This window comes from Oryx dammah, unplaced genomic scaffold (genome assembly GCF_014754425.2).
Source record: "Oryx dammah isolate SB20612 unplaced genomic scaffold, SCBI_Odam_1.1 HiC_scaffold_19, whole genome shotgun sequence".
In the NCBI taxonomy this organism is placed as follows: Eukaryota; Metazoa; Chordata; class Mammalia; order Artiodactyla; family Bovidae; genus Oryx; species Oryx dammah.
Genome location: NW_024070203.1, coordinates 4,694,606 through 4,713,734, shown reverse-complemented (window position 1 = coordinate 4,713,734; position 19,129 = coordinate 4,694,606). Strand labels below are relative to the sequence as shown.

Sequence of the window (19,129 nt, the reverse complement as noted above, 5' to 3'; positions counted from 1 at the left end):
GTTATGGACTTCATGTACTGTGGAAACCTAGCTTAAAGGATTTTGAGCATTACTTTGCTAGCATGTGAAATGAGACCAATTGTGTGATAGTTTGAACATACTTTGGCATTGCCCTTCTTTGGGACTGGAATGAAAATTGACCTTTTCTAGTTCTGTGGCCACTGCTGAGTTTTCCAAATTTGCTGGCATATTGAGTGCAGCACTTTAACAGCATCATATTTTAGGATTTGAAATAGCTCAGTTGGGATTCTATCATCTCCACTAGCTCTGTTCATAGTAATGCTCGCTAAGACCCACTTGACTTCACACTCCAAGCTGTCTGATGTTAGGTGAGTGACCACAACACTGTGGTTATCTAAGTCATTAAGACCATTTTAGTACAGTTCTTGTATGTATTCTTGCCACCACTTCTTAATCTCTTCTGCTTCTGTTAGGCCCTTACTGTTTATGTCCTTTATTGTGCCCATCCTTGCATGAAGTGTTCCCTGATATCTTCAATTTTCCTGAAGGCATCTCTAGTCTTTCCCATTCTGTTGTTTTCCTCTATCTTTTTTCACTGTTCGTTTAAGACCTCCTTATCTCTCCTTGCTACTCTCTGGAACTATGCATTCAGCTGGGTTTCCCTTTCCCTTTCTCCTTTTGCTTCTCTTTTCTCAGCTATTTGTAGCGCTCCCTCAGACAACCACTTTGTCTTCTTGAATTTCTTTTTCTTTGGGATAGTTTTGCTCCCTTCCTCCTGTGCAGTGTTATGAATCTCTGTCCATAGTTCTTCAGGTACTCTGTCTACCAGATCTAATCCCTTGAATCCATCATTTCCTCCACTGTTTAAATCATAAGGGATTTGACTGAGGTCATATTTGAACGGCCTAGTGGTCTTCCCTAATTTCTTCAACTTAAGCCTGAATTTTGCATAAGGAGCTCATGATCTGAACTACAGTCAGCTCCGTGTCTTGTTTCTGCTGACTGTATAGAGCTTCTAGCCATCTTTGGCTTCAAAGAACATATCAGTCTGATTTCAGTACTGACGTTCTGGTGAGGTCCATGTGTAGAGTCATCTCTTCAGTTTCTGGAAACACATGTTTGCTATGACCGGCGTGTTCTCTTGACAAAACTCTGTTGGCCTTTGCCCTGCTTCATTTTGTGCTCCAAGAACAGATTTGCCTGTTATTCCAGGTATCTCTTGACTTTCTACTTTTGAATTCCAGTTCCCAAAGATGAAAATGATATCTTCCTTAGGTGTTAATTCTAGGTGTTGTAGGTCTTCATAGAAATCAGTCAACTTCAGCTTCTTCAGCTTCAAGGGGGTGGGGCATAGACTTGGATTACTGTGATATCAAATGGTTTGCTTTGGAAAAGAACTGAAATCATTCTGTCGTTTCTGAGATTTCACCCAAGTACTGCATCTTGGGACTCTTTTGTTGACTATGAAGGCTACTCCATTTCTCCTACGGGATTCTTGCCCACAGTAGTAGATATAATGGTCATCTGAGTTAAATTCACTCATTCCAGTCCATTGTAGTTCACTGATTCCTAAGATGTCCATGTTCAATCTTGCCATCTTCTGCTTCACCACATCCAATTTACCTTGATTCACAGACCTAACATTCCAGGTTTCTATGCAATATTGTTCTTTACAGCATCAGACTTTACTTTCAACACCAGACACATCCACAGCTAAGCATCATTTCCACTTTGGCCCAGCCAGTTCATTCTTTCTGGAGCTATTCACAGTTGCTCTCCACTATTCCCCAATAGCATACTGGACATCTTCTAATCTGGGGGGTTCGTCTTCCAGTGTCTTATTTTTTCACCTTTTCACACTGTCCATGAGGTTCTCCAGGCAAGAATATAGGAATGGTTCGCCACTTCTTCAGTGGACCACACTCTGTCAGAACTCTACACTGTGACATGTCCACCTTGGGTGATGGACATGTCCCTACATGTCCAAGTCCCTTCACTGCAACAACGCTGGGATCCACAAACTGGTGCAAACTGTTATATTAACCTTGTAACTATTAAAAGGTACATGTTATGTGTTTGGGCACATGTGACAACATTCAATTTTCTTTAGAAATCTGTGCATTTTATATTCCCACAAACAGTATGCCTATCCCCATATTCTCACATGACAAAGGTCAACTTTTTAAGACTTTCAAAGGTTTAAAAAAAAAAATACTGAGTTACTTTAATTTCCAGTCATCCTGGACTTTCATTTTAGCACTGAAAGTTCCATGTTCTGGAAAACTCCTCACAATCCAAGCAAAGTGCGATCATAGCGAACTTCATTACTAATGAGCTGAAAGATCATTTCATATTTTCACTGAGCAAGTTAATTTCTCCTTCAGTATACTGTCTGTTTGGGTCTTTTGTTCATTATCTCTATGTACTGCTTGTCCCTTCTTCTTCTTGACTTACAGATGCTCAGTATATCACCTATACTGCAGATTATCTCCTCTCAAAATACTGTTAGTTCTTAAATTCCTTTTGGTGCCACTTTTTTGGGTACATAAATTTAAAAAAATAAAAGTTTAAAACTCAATAATTTCTTAATTTGCACTTGAGTTCTGAGTCTTATTTAGAAAATTCCTCCACACAACAAATTACAATTTTACTTTTATTTTCTCCTAATGTTATCTAAATGTATTTGATTTAAATTCTGAATCTGTTTTATTATGTGGTAGGAGGCTTATGAAACTTTCATTTTTTTATCTTTTATACATGATACTGAATTTCCACCTAAACTTATGAAAAACTCTCATCTCTACATTATTGAATCTTCCCAATTAGGAACTGAAGAAGTTCTTTATGTATTTCAGTCTTCTATTACATTATTTTAATAAATTTTATAATTTTCACTAGGAAGATTCTGACATTTCTTGTTATTTTATAGTTCACAGTTACTATGAATGAGATCATTTTCTATTACATCCTCCACCTGGTTAATGATTTTGTACATATGAACGGGCACCTCGGTGAACTTTTATTAGTTCTATTAGTTTTTCAGTTGATTCTTCTATATTTTTTTCGTAGATAAGATCTTCAAATAACAAAAGTTACTTCCCTTTTCTCCCCTCTTCCTTCCACATTTCTTATCTGACTAAGACCTCCAGGAACAGGACAGACTCTACTGTCCTATATGTGCCTTTAACAAAAAATGTTCCTTTCCTCATTAGGCACCAAGCTCATGGAGGCTTCCGTTGCCAAATAGCTTCTTCTCTTCCAATTTGGTAAGACTCTTCTCTAAATATAGTTAACTACAAATTGACTCTAAATAAAGACTCATTGGCATCTATTAAGATGTTTATATTTCTTATTTATTCTCAATATATTAAACTACTTTATTTTCTAACATATCACCTTTGCATTCCTGGGATAAACCTAATCTGACGATTATGAAATATGTCCTTACTACAGCATCATTTTTGAATTGCTAATGTTTTTACTTATATTGAATTATTTGCCTCTACTTTCATAAGAGAGACCAGTCATATAAACAGTTTTCTTTTTTGTGTGTCATATTACCATCTGGTTTCTGTATCAGGATTATCATAGTTTAACAGAATAATTTAGGAAACTTTCCATGTTTCCCTATGTTCTATAAATAAGATTTACGTCTTACCTGAAGGTGATAGAGGAAGAAAAACCAGTACATAAAACCTGAACCTAAGTGATACAGCGCCCTCTGACACTGCATATGGCATCAGCACACCTAGGAACTAGCAAAGTAATGGCCCCGTGTAAGTGAAGCTTCTGTTTCAGCTGTTCCACAGATAATTCTCAAACTGTCAGCGTCCTCCATTTTATAGGAGGTAGTTTTTTAAAGATATGTTTCTTTAAGGATATGTTGCACAAAAATTCAAACAGTATCAAAATATAGGCTCACCAGTGTCTAAGTAACAACAGAAAGCAGCTCAAAGACCAAGTAGTTTTATGACCCTCAACGGCAATAAAATGCCAACTCACCTTTGATTTAATTGTTTGGATGTGCTGCTCTACTTCTTCAATGTCTTCAGTGTTTTCCAGACGCTCGTAAGCAGCGCTTCGCGTGCCTTTAATCAGATTTAAAGGTAATGCCGACATGCCATAGGCCTGAAAGAAACAAAAGAAAGACTAACGTTAGCAATACCACTTTAAATATATTAATACACAATTTTCAGGTAAAATAAATGTCCTTTGAAGTAATAAAGAGTAAGCAGTTGTGAGGGGCACAGTCACTGAAGAACAGAGTAAATGGGAGTGAACCGTGACTATGTGGTCTCATGATTCTCATTTATTACACATTTAGTTACACAGAGTTATACTGTGTATATTATACTGTAATGCTAACTACTCCTAGAATAGATAATATCTATTTCTCAAAGGACAAGTTACAAAATTAATGTAAATGTAATACTTTATCAAAGTAATAAATCATGATTGCAGGCTAATCAGGGGTTGCTGCTGCTAAGTCGCTTCAGTCATGTCCGACTCTGTGTGACCCCATAGATGGCAGCCCACCAGGGGTTAAGATAGTCTAAATCAGTAAAAACAATTTACAAAATTATTTTCTGTGGAAAAAAACAATTTTATCCAAGTAAATGTAGTAAACTCTCAGTAAAATATATTTTAATATATATTTTATTTGATTAGCATACAAATGATCTGTATGTAGTTTATTTGTAAGTTCTAAATATTTATAATCTTTTGTTAAGTATTTTAATTCCTACAAGAAATTTTAAAATTTAAATCAGCATTAAGAAATTATTTTATACTACCCAATTCTCTACTAGCCAGTCCCAAATGTGAAGTTTTACTGTAACTATTAGAAACACTTAATAGCAAATGCCATGTGACCATTATTCAAAATCGTTATTGACCTTAAATACTTAGAAGCAAAACTGACAACCATCATCTCCTTGCTGCAACTCATTGCAGCAACAGGCTCTAAAGTTGACACAAAATTATGTATTTAAATCTTTTACATTTCCTACCTGAGATACTTCCAAACTACTTTAGCCAGCAGGGTCATGTTAGGCAGGGTCATGAGACTGAGTTTAAATAATGAATGTGGGCAGAACTGATCAATGCTACTACTTCTTAGGCTTAACCCCAAACTCTAAAATGTCCTGAGTGACCCCACAGATCTCCCACGCTCTGTTACCTGGTTTTCAACTCCCAGGATGATCTCAAATATGTTTAGTGTCATTTTGAATCATTTTGATATTCTCACTGGGTCTCCTTTAGACATTGATTAAACCACAATTCATATATGAAACCATAAATTCTGACATATCAGGGTTCTTTTTTAATTAAGGGAGAATGCAAACAAAGAATATGATTAAAAGGAATTCAGAAATCACCAGTTCTATCAAGTAAGAGCAACTCGATAGCTTGTTGTATTTAGATAATTAACTAGCTGAAATTATTACCCAATATGCAAATCCTTGCATTTTCTAAAGGAGAAATACTTAAAACCTTGCATTTTAAATATTGTTAAAACATAAATTAATGTTCTCACAATTTCCACATCAGCCAAAAACAAGAAAAACAAAAAGGAAAGGTTGGGGAAAGGTTCTGTTTGTGTTTGAAAAAAAAATATAATTTAGACAGAGTAGAATAATTTTCTTCTAATTAAATTCTTGTCAAGTTTATACCCCTAATGACCGTGGTAAAATATAAAAAGGAAATACATAATAAGGTTTAAATTACTTTTAACAGTAAATTTTATACCTCAAAACACTGAAAGTGTAAAGAAAAAAGTCTATGGAAAACAAGGTGCCCAGAGATTGCTGCTGACGTTGTGTAGTCACCCAGTCGTGTCCGACTCTCTGCGACCCCATGGACTGCAGCACGCCAGGCCTCCCTGTCCTTCACCACCTCCCAGAGCTTGCTCAAACTCATGTCCATTGAGTCAGAGATGCCACGCAACCATCTCATCCTCTGTTGTCCCCGTCTCCTCCTGCCTTCAAATCTTTCCCAGCACCAGGGTACTTTCCAATGAGTCATCAAGTGGCCAAAATACTGGAGCTTCTCCTCCTGCCTTCAAATCTTTCCCAGCACCAGGGTCTTTTCCAGTGAGTCATCAGGTGGCCAAAGTATTGGAGCTTCAGCATCAGTCCCTCCAGTGAATATTCAGGACTGATTTCCTTTATGATGGACTGGTTGGATCTCCTTGAGTGCAGTCCACAGACACTGTTACCATTCCCTTACAGGACTGCCCTATTCCTGTTCTCCTAGTAGCTCTACATCTTTTAAACATTATTGAAAAAAGTAAATAACTTTAAGACTTTGATGAGTATTACATGATGATCATTTAGTCATTCTTAGTCTCAATACCATTTTATCACAAGTCCATATTGCTATTTATAACCAACTGCCAAAGCAAAAAAACCCAGTTTATGCCCAGGTATATTTCTCTGTCTTGCCAATCAGTTTCAAATGAGGCTTATTTTATCCCAGTGCTTGCTATTCTGTTTGATGGATCTGGATCCCTAAATATAATAACCTCAGAACTCAATACTATTTCCTAAGGAATCTGTACCCTACTCAGTATTAAAAACATGGCCCCTACTTAGAGTTTACTGTCAAACACAAAGTAATCTAAATTTTCCTAACCAGTTTGCTGGTCTCCCTCACTACAAATCCATCTTCCAGACTGTTTCTGAAGTGATCTCTCACACTCAAGTTAGATTGTGGCATTCCCCTAGCTAACATCCACTGAGACTCTCCAGGAGCAATAAGGGTATTTGCACCGGTGGGAGTTCCTGGGATTCTGGGTTGGGGCCATCAGAATCAACAGAGCAGGTAAGAGGGCAGGGAGATGAGGTTGGCTGCCACTCCGGCCAGAGTGATGCTACTCCATCCACCTATTTTTATATGCATCAGAATTTCACAAGTGACTGTTTGAAGAAGCAGTTTTCCAATTCTGTCCAGTGCGAGAATGATCAGCATCTAATCCTGGCCTGCAAAAGCTCTTCATGACCCAGCCCTCCCACCCCGTCCTCATGCCTCTAAACGCTCACAGCTCCTCATCGCTGCAGCTTCGGCCTTCAGCTCTGCCCCAGGGCCACATGCAGAACCTGCAGTGCCTTAGCAAAATGCTTCCCTGCTCACCTCACTTCACTAGTGAAGTCCAATGCCCTTCAGGTCTCAGCTTAATCACACCACATCTGAGAAACGTTCCTTGATTTGTAAATGTGCCTTGCTTATAATTCAATTATACTGCAGAACACTAGACATGAACATTATTGCTCCGCACATCTGTTTTATCACTAGGCCTGCCAAACTTGTAACTTATCAGAAACATGCTCATGCAGCAAGTTCCTGGCAAGACAGATTTCTCAGCCAAACGAGTAACAACTGCAGTAGACTGTTTGATATGTAAGGACTAGGTCTGTTTTTCTTTTTCCTACCTTTATTCCAAGAGCGAACATAAAATAACTTCTCTAAGAAAATAATAGTTAACCAAAAAAAAATTTAAGAGTTCTTTATTCACATGAACTCTCTTCCTTACATGGAACTTACACATTTTTTAGAAGAATTAAATTGAATTCCTATAGCTTACATAAATAGAGTAATGCAAAAATTTTGCGGAAAAAATGTATGTCCTTCACAACACCCTGTGGTAACATAAGGTCAGAATACAACATCTTTTCGGGAATTACTGTCTGAAGAGAACAAGTGAAAGAGAGCAATGACTGTTTTGGTTACCTAGCTTGTTTCTGGGTTACATGCTTAAGTTTCAGTGACTGTCAGGAAATTTAACTATAATATTTAGATTATGATATATGACATAACACATTACACAAAGTATTTATTCATTACAACTTTAAGATCCTTAAACAACAATCTTTTGATTTTAACCTCAGATTTCTTTGAAAAACTTGTACAAAGACTATCATTTTTTCAGAAACACAAAACTTTCATTGCTTACTACTGCCCTCTAGTGAAATACCAGAAAATCAACAAGGCTAAAGAGATTATATCACTTAAAATGCTTCCAGGTCAGCCATACTTGCCTCTAATATCATTTGTTTCAATTTCCAAAAATAAACCACCATCTGTATTTTAAAACTCAAATGTTTTGAAAGAACATATACAAACTAAAACATTTCTAATATGCTCTTGCCCCATGAAAACACATTTTCCCTGCCATCTCTCTCTACCTTTTAGAGACAATGCCAAGCATTGCCTATAAACTGAACACATGTCCTGAATATATTTATGAAACCTATTATTCAAGGACATGGATGCTGAAACTAGTGAAACAACTCAACATTTATTCAGTAAAGATTTCCCGTCTAAATGTTCACTGATTCTAAAATACATGTATGTATGTATGTATGTATGTGTGTGTGTGTGTATGTAGTTGGTAGTTCAGTTGCTAAGTCGTGTCCAACTCCTGCGACCCCATGGACTATAGTCCTCCAGGCTCCTCTGTCCATGGTATTTCCCAGGTAAGCATACTGGAGTGGGTTGCCGCTGCCCTCTCCAGGGGACCTTCCCAACCCAAGGATCAAACCAGGGTCTCCTGCACTGCAGGTGGTCTCTTGCATTACAGGCATTCTTTACCAACTGAGCCACCAGGGAAGCTGTATGTGTGTGTGTATGTATTTTTTTTCTCACATTTAACACCAGCGAAATTTGAATGCATTTTATGAACACAGGCAAGGCAGAAGTCGTGGCACAACGGTCATTATCCAGACATTCACAAATTTGGTCATAGCTGGTTATATTACAATTACTTCTCTAGTAGAGTTACATGCATTTGTGGTACAACTACTGAGTTAAACTGCCACTTACAATGTCTTATAAGATAGTACTCTGATTTGACATTAAAGGAAAAAGTTAATGTGTAAGGAAACACAGAACAAAAGAGCAAGCAGTGAAGCAAAACTTTACTGGAACAATAATGATTCCACATTTCCTCGCAATGCAATAGTCAGAGGCTTTCTAAGCTTAAGAAAGGAAGGTACCCGAAGTAGGAGACATTTTTGTATTTTGCTCCTCAGGTTACAAGGGAAGAAACAATAACGAAACAAAAACAGCTTAAATTTACACAGTGGGTGTGTCAGCAGCTTCAAAGACATTCCAAGAGACAAGCTGAGAACTCAAGAAAAGCTATCTCATCAATTCTCTTAACAGCATAAAAGACACTCTATAGTGAAACATGGACATGAACAGTCAACCCAAAAAAGTGACTGAGAAGACATGTTCCAAATGTGAAGTTTTAGGAATATCTTTACAACTTATTTCACGTATATTTGCCTTATTTTGCATGAAGAAGATTGATCTGATTTTTTAAGCATGTAAGGCTGAAACACTTCTGTCACTGACATAAAACAAACATCATAAATGATGAGACAGCATGGCAGGGACCTATCCCGTACAGTGGCACCAACTGAGCCATCAGGGGGCACACAAGAGAGGCGCATCGCACAATCAGGCCAGAGACTTGGGGAGGCACACTGCCAGAGGAAGGCTGAACAACTGAACATTTAAAGCATAGTTCTGTCTTCAAAGGTTACTGAGAACCACTGCTTTAGTTCTAGGTTAAAATCCTTAATTTATCACTCTAATTTTCTCCAGTATTCTTGCCTTGAAAATCCCATGGACAGAGGAGCCTGGAGGTCTAATAGTTCGTGGTGTCACAAAAAGAGTCAGACGTGACTTAGCGACTAAACATCACTATTTTCTTTAATCCATTAGTTTCATTTATAGTAAATTCACACAGGTGGTGCTAGTGGTAAAGAACCCACCTGCCAAAGCACAAGACATGAGAGACACAAGTTCGATCCCTGAATCAGGAAGATCCCCTGGAGGAGGAAATGGCAACTCACTCCAGTATTCTTGCCTAGAGAATCCCGTGGACAGAGGAGCCTGGTGAACGACAGTCCATAGGGTCGCAAAAGGGTTGGACACAACTGAGCGACTAAGCACAGCACATTTAGGATAAATATATAGATATACGTATGTATATAAGTAATTGATAAACTCCTTGAAGACATGCTCATTTTTTTTTTTTTTTTTTTTACTGGTAAGTGTACATAATTAAAAGGGCTTTCTAGGTGGCACAACGGTAAAGAGCCTGCCTACCAATTCAGGAGATGGAAGAGACGCAGGTTTGACCCCTGGCTCAGGAAGATCCCCTGGGGGTGGGGGGCATGGCAACTCACTCCAGTATTCTTTCTTGAAGAAGAATCCCATGGACACAGGAGCCTATGGTGGGCTACATATTATTGGGTCACAAAGAGGCAGACACAACTTAAAGGACTCAGCATGCATGTACATAATAAAAAGTTCAGCAGTCTCTGCATTTATAGGCATTTCAGTGGTCGGTATGATACATTTTATATGAAAACAGCATTATTCAACATTTCTCCACTTGGTGGCACCAAAAAATTAAAATGTCTGCATAAATAATTGTGCCTGGAGGGTTTTTTTTTTTTTTAATTTAAAAAGTAGCAGATTCTCTTTCAATTTATGTTGACAACACTACGTAAGATAACATGTCGTCTGACATTCTTCTAAAACTGAGTGCCCAATTATTTGGCTATTCCTTTAGATGTGGTACAGTGGATATTACCTTGGTAAAATTTAAATAATCAACTAGTATCTGAACTAAACAACAATGTGTACCTAAGAAATTCACACTCAACTGACATATATACTACAAAAGCTTCTGTAGTTTCAATACTAATAGCTACAGATTCTAGAACAGACATGATTTTACCTTTAATAATTAATTTCTTGTATTCAGAGGCAAGGGCTTCCCTAGAGGCTCAGTAGTCAAGAATTGCCCTGCAATGCAGGAGACACAAATCAATCTATGGGTCAAGAAGATCCCCTGGAGAAGGAAATGGTAACCCACTTCCAGTGTTGGAAAATCCCATGGACAGAGGAGTCTGGCACGCTATAGTCCATGGGGTCGCAAGGAGTGGGATATGACTGAAATGACTCAGTATACATGCACAAGGATATCTTAACCAAGCCACTGTGATCCTTATACCTGATTTGATGGCATACATAATTTTCAGTATCCATTTCAATATAAAATATATGACTTTGAAATATTTACCTTAACAATAATATGGTTCCTGTAGGGAAGCTCTCTTTCAAAGAGTTTTAATCATTTCCCATATTTTCCCCACATCCATTCATCAGCTCCACAGCTTAATTCAGACCCACCAAAGCAACACTGTTACAATGTTCAGTTCAGTTCAGTCTCTCAGTTGTGTCCAACTCTTTGCAACCCATGAATCCCACGCAGCACTCCAGGCCTCCCTGTCCATCACCAACTCCCGGAGTTCACTCACGGCCATCGAGTCAGTGATGCCATCCAACCATCTCATCTTCTGTCGTCCCCTTTTCCTCCTGCCCCCAATCCCTCCCAGCATCAGAATCTTTTCCAATAGTCAACTCTTTGCATGAGGTGGCCAAAGTACTAGAGTTTCAGCTTTAGCACATTCCTTCCAAAGAACACCCAGGACTCATCTCCTTTAGAATGGACTGGTTGGATCTCCTTGCAGTCCAAGGGACTCTCAGGAGTCTTTTCCAAACCACAGTTCAAAAGCATCAATTTTTCAGCGCTCAGCTTTCTTCACAGTCCAACTCTCAAATCCACAATGTTAGTTAGAACCTATTACTTTTCCATTTAGAAACTTTCAGTGGCTTCTCAGCTCAGTTGGAATAAAATCCAAAATCCTAGGCACAGCCCACAGGGCGTGCAGAGCTGCCCTCTGGCCATCTCTCTGGGCACTCACCGCCTTCCCCAACTGCACCTGTTGGGCTGGCCGCACCTCCCGCTCCCGTCAGAGCACAGCACGGTGCCCTCCCCAGGAGCCTGCACTGCCCTCCCCACACAGCTCTGTGCATCCACCTTAATCCAGTCTCTGCTCAGATCAGAGAAGCTACTTCCGGCCCTCACCGCCATCTGCGTGCTGTATCTTCACAGCATCCGCCTCTTGACTGTCGGAAAACAATTCTCCATGGGTCTCTCACTTCTGCACATCTTGCAAGCCAGGCACTCATTGCCTTTTTTTTCCTGCACAATCTTTTCAAGAATGTTTGTGCAGCAAGGGGCCTGGGAGACAAAGACAGTATTTTCCTCTGAAGCAAGGGCAGGCACATCTCCAGGCCATTGGAAAGATTCAGCTCCCCTGCACCCTGAGGTCCCTGCTCTGTGACAGTCCCGCTGGGTGCTCTTCACGTGTCCCTGTGAGGGTCAGGACTCAGGAAACTCGCGCAGGACAATGTGGTCCCGTGGCTGCTGCCCTTGATGGGAAACAGAAAGTTCTTCGTCCCTGACAAGCACTCCTGCCTCTCCGACCAACACTCGTGGAACTGGAGCAGTCAAGGAAAGTCGCAGAGCCTTCTTGGTTCCTGACGAAGATCCCGCTTGTTGGTTTCCTCTTTTTCTGATCATTTCTCTTGACTCATCTTTCACTGACTGCTGCATCCTCATTTCCCTACAGTTTTCAAAGCATTTTACAAAAAGTATCATTTGATGTGGACCTTCAAAAATCCTTAAGAGATCATTTTTTATTCTCATCTAATGGGGAAGACACTGACCCACAAAGGGTAAAAGGCAAACCCATGATCAGCCTAACAGATCAGTCACAGATCAGCAAATAGAGTCCAGGCCTAACCCTATTATGTTATTAACTTGTGAATGTTTTCTAAAAGACAGTTCTCCTGCTGTACATATATTGCGTCAGAAGGGAGGTTAATTACCCACTGATAGCTTCCATGTGTAGTAAACATGAAAAAAGCAAATATGGCAATGAATAAGAAAACTGAGCACCTGAAATAAAGCACCTCAAATAAGCACCTGAAAGATACTAAGATACACATATTTCAGACTTCTTTTATTACACATTATGACACTTGAATGATTATCTAACAAAACTAGATTCTGCTATCTAATAGCCCATTTATCTTTCAAAGAAGACATTGGAACAATTTCCAAAATGTTTTCTTTATAACCAGTATTTTCCATCTTTGCAACTTCATTAATCTGAAAAAGGTTCTATACAGTTTAAAGCTTCCTGCACAGCTTTCTTTTGGGATGCATGCAAGAAGCATTTTTACCAGCTTTTCCTCTATAATTTGAGCAAAAAACTGAAAAAGCTGTCTGTACACAAGTTAGTCAGGCTATTATAATTCATGTCACACCATTCCCAGAGAGACTGAAGAAAAGACTGAGAGTATAAGATTAGATTCTTTATACTAGAGAAATAACAAGTTATGAAAAATACCCGACTTTAAAAGCTCTATATCCCCAAATGGGCTTTCCCAGTGGCTCAGCAGTGAAAGAAACCTCCCTGCAATACAGGAGATGTGGGTTAGATCCCTAGGTCAGGAAGATCCCCTGGAGGAGGAAACGACAACCCACTCCTATATTCTTTACAGGAAAAACGGTTGGACAGAGGAGCCTGGCAGTCTATAATCCGTCCATAGGGCTGCAAAGAGTCGGACACACTGAGCAACAGCACACACACATGCATGCATGCTAAGTCACTTCAGTTGAGTCCAACTCTGCTACCCCATGGACTGCAGCCTGCCACACTCCTCTATCCATGGGCTTCTCCAGGCAAAAATACTGCCGTGTGGGTTGTGCCGAAGTGGGTTGCCATGCCCTCTTCCAGGGGATCTTCCCTACCCAGGGATTGAACCCCCAACTCTTATGTCTCCTGCATTGGCAGGTGGGTTCTTTACTGCTAGAACCATCCCCAAATAGGATAAATCTACTCAATTCATAACAGACACTGATCTATGGTTCACAGTTCTAATATGCTTATAAATCACTGAATCTATTATTGCATAGTATATAACCACTTCAAGGTTCACAAGTTATAAAACTTATTTCTAAATTTCTAATGCTAAACTTCACAAATACAGATAAGTAATTAAAAATGTATCTTCTTCTCAAGAAAAATGAAGAAAGTACTAAATATTAAAGAGGAAAACAGAGCTAAGCTGAATATATTAATAAGGCAAAATTTGCTTCATAAAGTGATTCTTTAATTTTAACTCAATTATCACCATTACACTTACTGTGTAGATTATAGCTGCCAACATTCCAATCAAGGTCAGAGAACTAATGGAAAATGACAAGGCAGCTAAACCATCTGCAAAGGAAGAAAAACAATGTTAAAAATGTATAGCTATTCAAATGTTTATATTCAACAAATCAATATAAATATAAAAACTGGGTTTCTCACATGTTCCAAAGGAATAAACCCCAAATGCATTATCCCATTCTTGAAGTGCTAACTTTAAATGGAAAAGTTTTAAAGTAGCTCTTCATAAATGGAATTCTTAAAGATCTTTCAGAGTAAGATTTTTTTTTTCCCCTCACACCTCTTAAAATTAAAGGAAATCACTGCCTAATTATTGAGCCTAAAAAGAAATCAGCAGAATATTAGATGCTGAAAAGTTGGCCAAAAAATTCCCTAGTCTTTCTGAATGGCAGACTTTGAGAAATAACATGATAGGAATGTCACTGTCCTTGACCCTTTCTTCCTCTTCTGCTCAATCTCAAACTCCTAGTTTCTTTGTTCTTAACTTTCAGGTAAGTTTGAAAAATATAGCTTATACCTAAAATTGTAAAGAGTTTATTTCCCTCTTCAACTTGAAAGGCACTAGCATTCTGCCTTAGGGGAAAAAAACACAAACAAATAGAAAACTGTTTCAAAGATAATATGAAAATAGAAATACTATGCTGCTGCTGCTGCTGAGTCACTTCAGTTGTGTCCGACTCTGTGTGACTCCACAGACGGCAGCCCACCAGGCTCCCCCGTCCCTGGGATTCTCCAGGCAAGAACACTGGAGTGGGCTGCCATTTCCTTTTCCAATGCATGAAAGTGAAAAGTGGAAGTGAAGTCGCTCAGTCGCGTCCGACTCTTATCGACCCCATGGACTGCAGCCCACCAGGCTCCCCCATCCCTGGGATTCTCCAGGCAAGAACACTGGAGTGGGATGCCATTGCTTTTGCTGGAAATACTATGCTATCAAGTTATATTTAAGAAACCTCTTAAAGGAAGGGGCTTCCCCGGTGGCTCAGACAGTGAAGAGTCTGCCCACAATGCAGGAGACCCTGGTTTGATCCCTGGGTCAGGAAGATCAGCTGGAAAAGGAAATGGCAACCCATTCCAGTCTTCTTGCCTGGAAAATCCCATGGGTGGAGAAGTCTGGTGGGCTACAGTCTATGGAGTCACACAGAGACAGAGACAACTGAGACACTAACACTTTCACTTTCACGGAAGACCAAAGAGTGGGTTGTGAGAGTGACACTTTCAAATAAGCATGCCAGATAATGCAATGCAGTACTGTGCAAATCTGAATGTTCTTAAATATTAAGAACATTAATATGTATATATTCTTAAACATTCTAATATTATTAAATATTACTCTAATATTCAAATTAGAATAATACTAATTGTCCTAGTTTTAATACAGTTTCTACTAGACCAGTATTGACCTAGTTTAAATGCAGGTCCTGTGGAACTAAATATAATTATTAAATTAATGCATTTTATCAATATCAAATAATAATAAAAATTAGAATGACCTACCTTATTAAAACTAACGTCTCAGTTTTAAAATGCAATACTTACGGAGAACATATTACTGACAAGCTCAGAAACTGTGTGAGGCAGATTTTTAAGCCTCAGTTTTTTAAACTGTAATACTACATTTTACCAAATCAAAGACACTGATGCCGTTACTTTTTTGATCTTACTAGAAGTATCAACAAAAAGTATTCATACAACTAGGAGAGGCCTGGCATTTGGCTAATAGCAATTTTAAGGTATTTTCACTTATAAAATGCATCACAAAATCAGAGATATGAAAACATGTAAAAATATGCATCTTAGAATTGATAAAGAGGAGTGTTCTGCTAAGATATCTGGCCAATCAAAAAAATTAATATTACTAACTGATAAATAAAATGTATTCTAAAATACAGTGTTTAAGATCTGACGTTTTTTAAATGTTAATTAAGACTAAAGAGATTACATCAAGTAATTATATAGGTAGCAATGCTACCTGTAGAACAATAATGCTACCTATATAATGAGTGATTCAAGTTATGTGAGTTATGTGTTAGTCACTCACTCGTGTTTGACTCTTTGCGACCCCACAGACTGTAGCCTGCCAGGCTCCTCTGTCCATGGAGTTCTCTAGGCAAGAATATTGGGAAAGCCATTCCCTTCTCCAGGGAATCTTCCTAACCAGGGATTGAACCTGGGTCTCCTGCATCGCAGGCAGATTCTTTACTGTCTGAGCCACCAGGGATTCAAGTTATACTAGCATTCAAAGACCAGCAAAACTTAAAGAGAAAAATGTTCAGGGCAAAAAGGTAGTTACTCAAGAGACCTGAAAGAGTTAACTGCAGGAAAAGAAGCAATTTATTTCTCAGCAACAGACTCAGAGGCGTAAATCCTGACATGCAGTATCATTAGATGCCAGGCCTGCTACTGTCTTCTTGCTGGTATCAGCAAGATGTTAATGGACCACAATTTACAAGATGAAATCTTAAGTGGAAAGCAAGAAAATTAAGAAGTTGTACAGCAAAGACTTTAAGACTTAGTTTAATCATCATTTAATACTGTATCTAGGTAAAGAGAAAGAAGTGCTGATCAAAGAATGACAGTACCATAAAAAGAATAAATATAAAAGAATTAAGAATTTTCCACATTTATAAATTTTCTAGGTTTCTTTGAAAATAAAGTTACTATGTTCAAATGTACATGTAATTTTGAATAACAAAATACCCATTCTTATTTGATAGCAGTTTCTAATACTAACTATATTTTTTAATGATAAAAACCTTTCTTAAACTGACTTCCTAAACCTGCTTTCTTTCCCCCTCTAAAAATGTAGGCTATGCTGATTAAGGGAAAGAAAGGTTTTGGAAAAGGAACTTCAAAATGTTTTGGTGAGGTAAATTTATAATAAAGTATCATTTCATCCACATAAAACCTCTGTAATTGAGGAATTCTCTGGTGGTCCAGCAGCTAGGACTCTGTGCTTCCACTGCAGGGGACACAGAAAAACAAAAAAAAAAAAAAAAAAAAAAAAAAAAAAAACCTCTCCAATTTATATTCCACAAAAAATTACCTAATCAGCATCAAAGGGCAATATAAGGTTCTTTCGGTTTAAAGATAAAAACCAGTATCTAGCATATTTAACATATTACTCTATATTATCCTAAGTGAATTGAAGACCACACAGAAATTATAAAACCTTTACTGCTAAAATACTTTGAAGATCACCTTTTCTTTTCAACATGGTACTTTTATAAAGAAGTCAAGAGATTGGCTATATAACAGCTAGATGGAGTCCTCATCTGCCTAGCATCCTTTAAACCATGAGTTAAGAGAATTATGAAGTTAAATTCTTAGCAGTGTAAAAACAGACACCTTCCAAAGACAGTCACAAGTATCATGAAATATGAATTACTATGGACTTTTTTTTTAAAGAATACTTACGACTACTTCCAAGTTCTTCAAACAGGAACTTCACCTTTTCCCACTCTGTAGAATTTTTGTTATCAGGAAGATTCAATGGAACGAAAGCACTACAAAGGAGGAAGTAACTCTGCTTAATGGTTTTAAAGACAAAAGGTTGAATAAAAGGAAATGACCTGAAACTCCATTTCTAGTAATTTTTTTAAGGTGAGGTCAACTTTCCCCCTCAAAGAATTAGCAAATCCAATCTGCACCATGTACAGAGGGGTGTGAGAAGTTTCTCATCCACGCATTTAATATATCACACATTTATTTTCATGATTTAGTTTCTATATTCAGTATAGTTTCCTTTGTAATCCTATGTATTTTATTTTTTGCAATTAAAGCTATTTTGTCCACAGCACAAAAAGGTTAAGAATCTCTTGTTAAATCAGAATAGAAGTCATGCTTTCAGTATATTTAAATGCATAAAAAAGAATAGAAGGAAAATACACTAGAATTAACAGTAAATATCTCATTGTAGAACTAGGGGTGATGTTTACTTCCTCAGTATTTTTCTGGGTATTTCAAGATTCTATCTAATATATATAATGAAGTAGTTTCATTTACTTTTCAATCTACAACTGAAAAAAAAGAGACAAAAAAAGAAAAGCACTTCATAATCTAGCTCAGAAACAAAACAACAGACTAAAAAGCTGAGCACCCCCTTTAGACTGTGCATGTGAACTCTACTTCCTAATACTACCTCCTATCCAACATAATCTTAATTGCAAGCAAAGTGGTAAGATCTATTTTTTTGTAAAGGGGTAATACTGAATGAGTCCAGCAATATATTAAGATAGTCATTCTGATAATATATGCAAGTAAAACAAAGTAATTACTCTAAAAAATTTTTTTAGACCATTGCTTGCAGGCAGATTCTTTACCAGCTGAGCTACAAGGGAACCCCAAGAATACTGGAGTGGGTAGCCTATCCCTTCTCCAGAGGACCTTCCTGACCCAGGAATCGAACTGGGTCTCCTGCATTGCAGGTGGATTCGTTACCAACTGAACTATCAGGGAAGCCCTTACTTGGTAAAACTGATACTTTTTATCCTTATAAAAAGATGAATCAGCAGACACAGCACGAGGTTATTTAAATTTCTATTTGCACTGACACCAATTTACTACACTCTTCTCAATCTTTGAGACTTATTTCTCACTACTTTTACAGAGAAAATTGATTATCCATAAGGAAAGAGCAATACATGTAAAAAATTGTTTGTTTCCCTGGTTATAAAATCAAAAACAATTAAATAAAACCATTCAGATGGAATCAAAAAATAAAGAACAGCTTATGCATAATATACTTCTATAACAATATTAACTTATATATTAGCACTTGAATAAAAATATAAATCAAGCCAGAAAATCTATATAACATTCTTCGATTTTATTTGGATGCAGTTTTTTCAGAGATATATATTTATATGGAAAAAATTGTACATGTATATTTTTGAAAAGTATACTTTGAAATTCTTAGTTGGAATACAGGGAAAAATTCTGTGTTGCACAAAATATCATCTCCAGTACTATTAAGACAGAAATATGTATTACAAATATCTAAAAACAGCATTCCTACTTAGAATATTCAGTATCTATATCAGTTTTATGTAACCAAAGGTTCTGTCCAGTGG

General features: G+C 37.7%; 1 protein-coding gene across 1 annotated transcript in view; it reads right to left on the bottom strand.

Moving 5' to 3' along the window:
- Nucleotides 1-19,129, bottom strand: part of LMBRD1 (LMBR1 domain containing 1) — a 146,076-nt gene that overhangs the window by 53,811 nt on the left and 73,136 nt on the right. The window contains exons 6-8 of the mRNA XM_040261414.1: nt 17,475-17,563; nt 14,035-14,108; nt 3,964-4,089 (exon numbers count right to left, since the gene is read on the bottom strand). Of these exons, the coding sequence (XP_040117348.1) occupies nt 3,964-4,089; nt 14,035-14,108; nt 17,475-17,563 (289 nt within the window). The remainder of the gene's footprint in view (nt 1-3,963; nt 4,090-14,034; nt 14,109-17,474; nt 17,564-19,129) is intronic.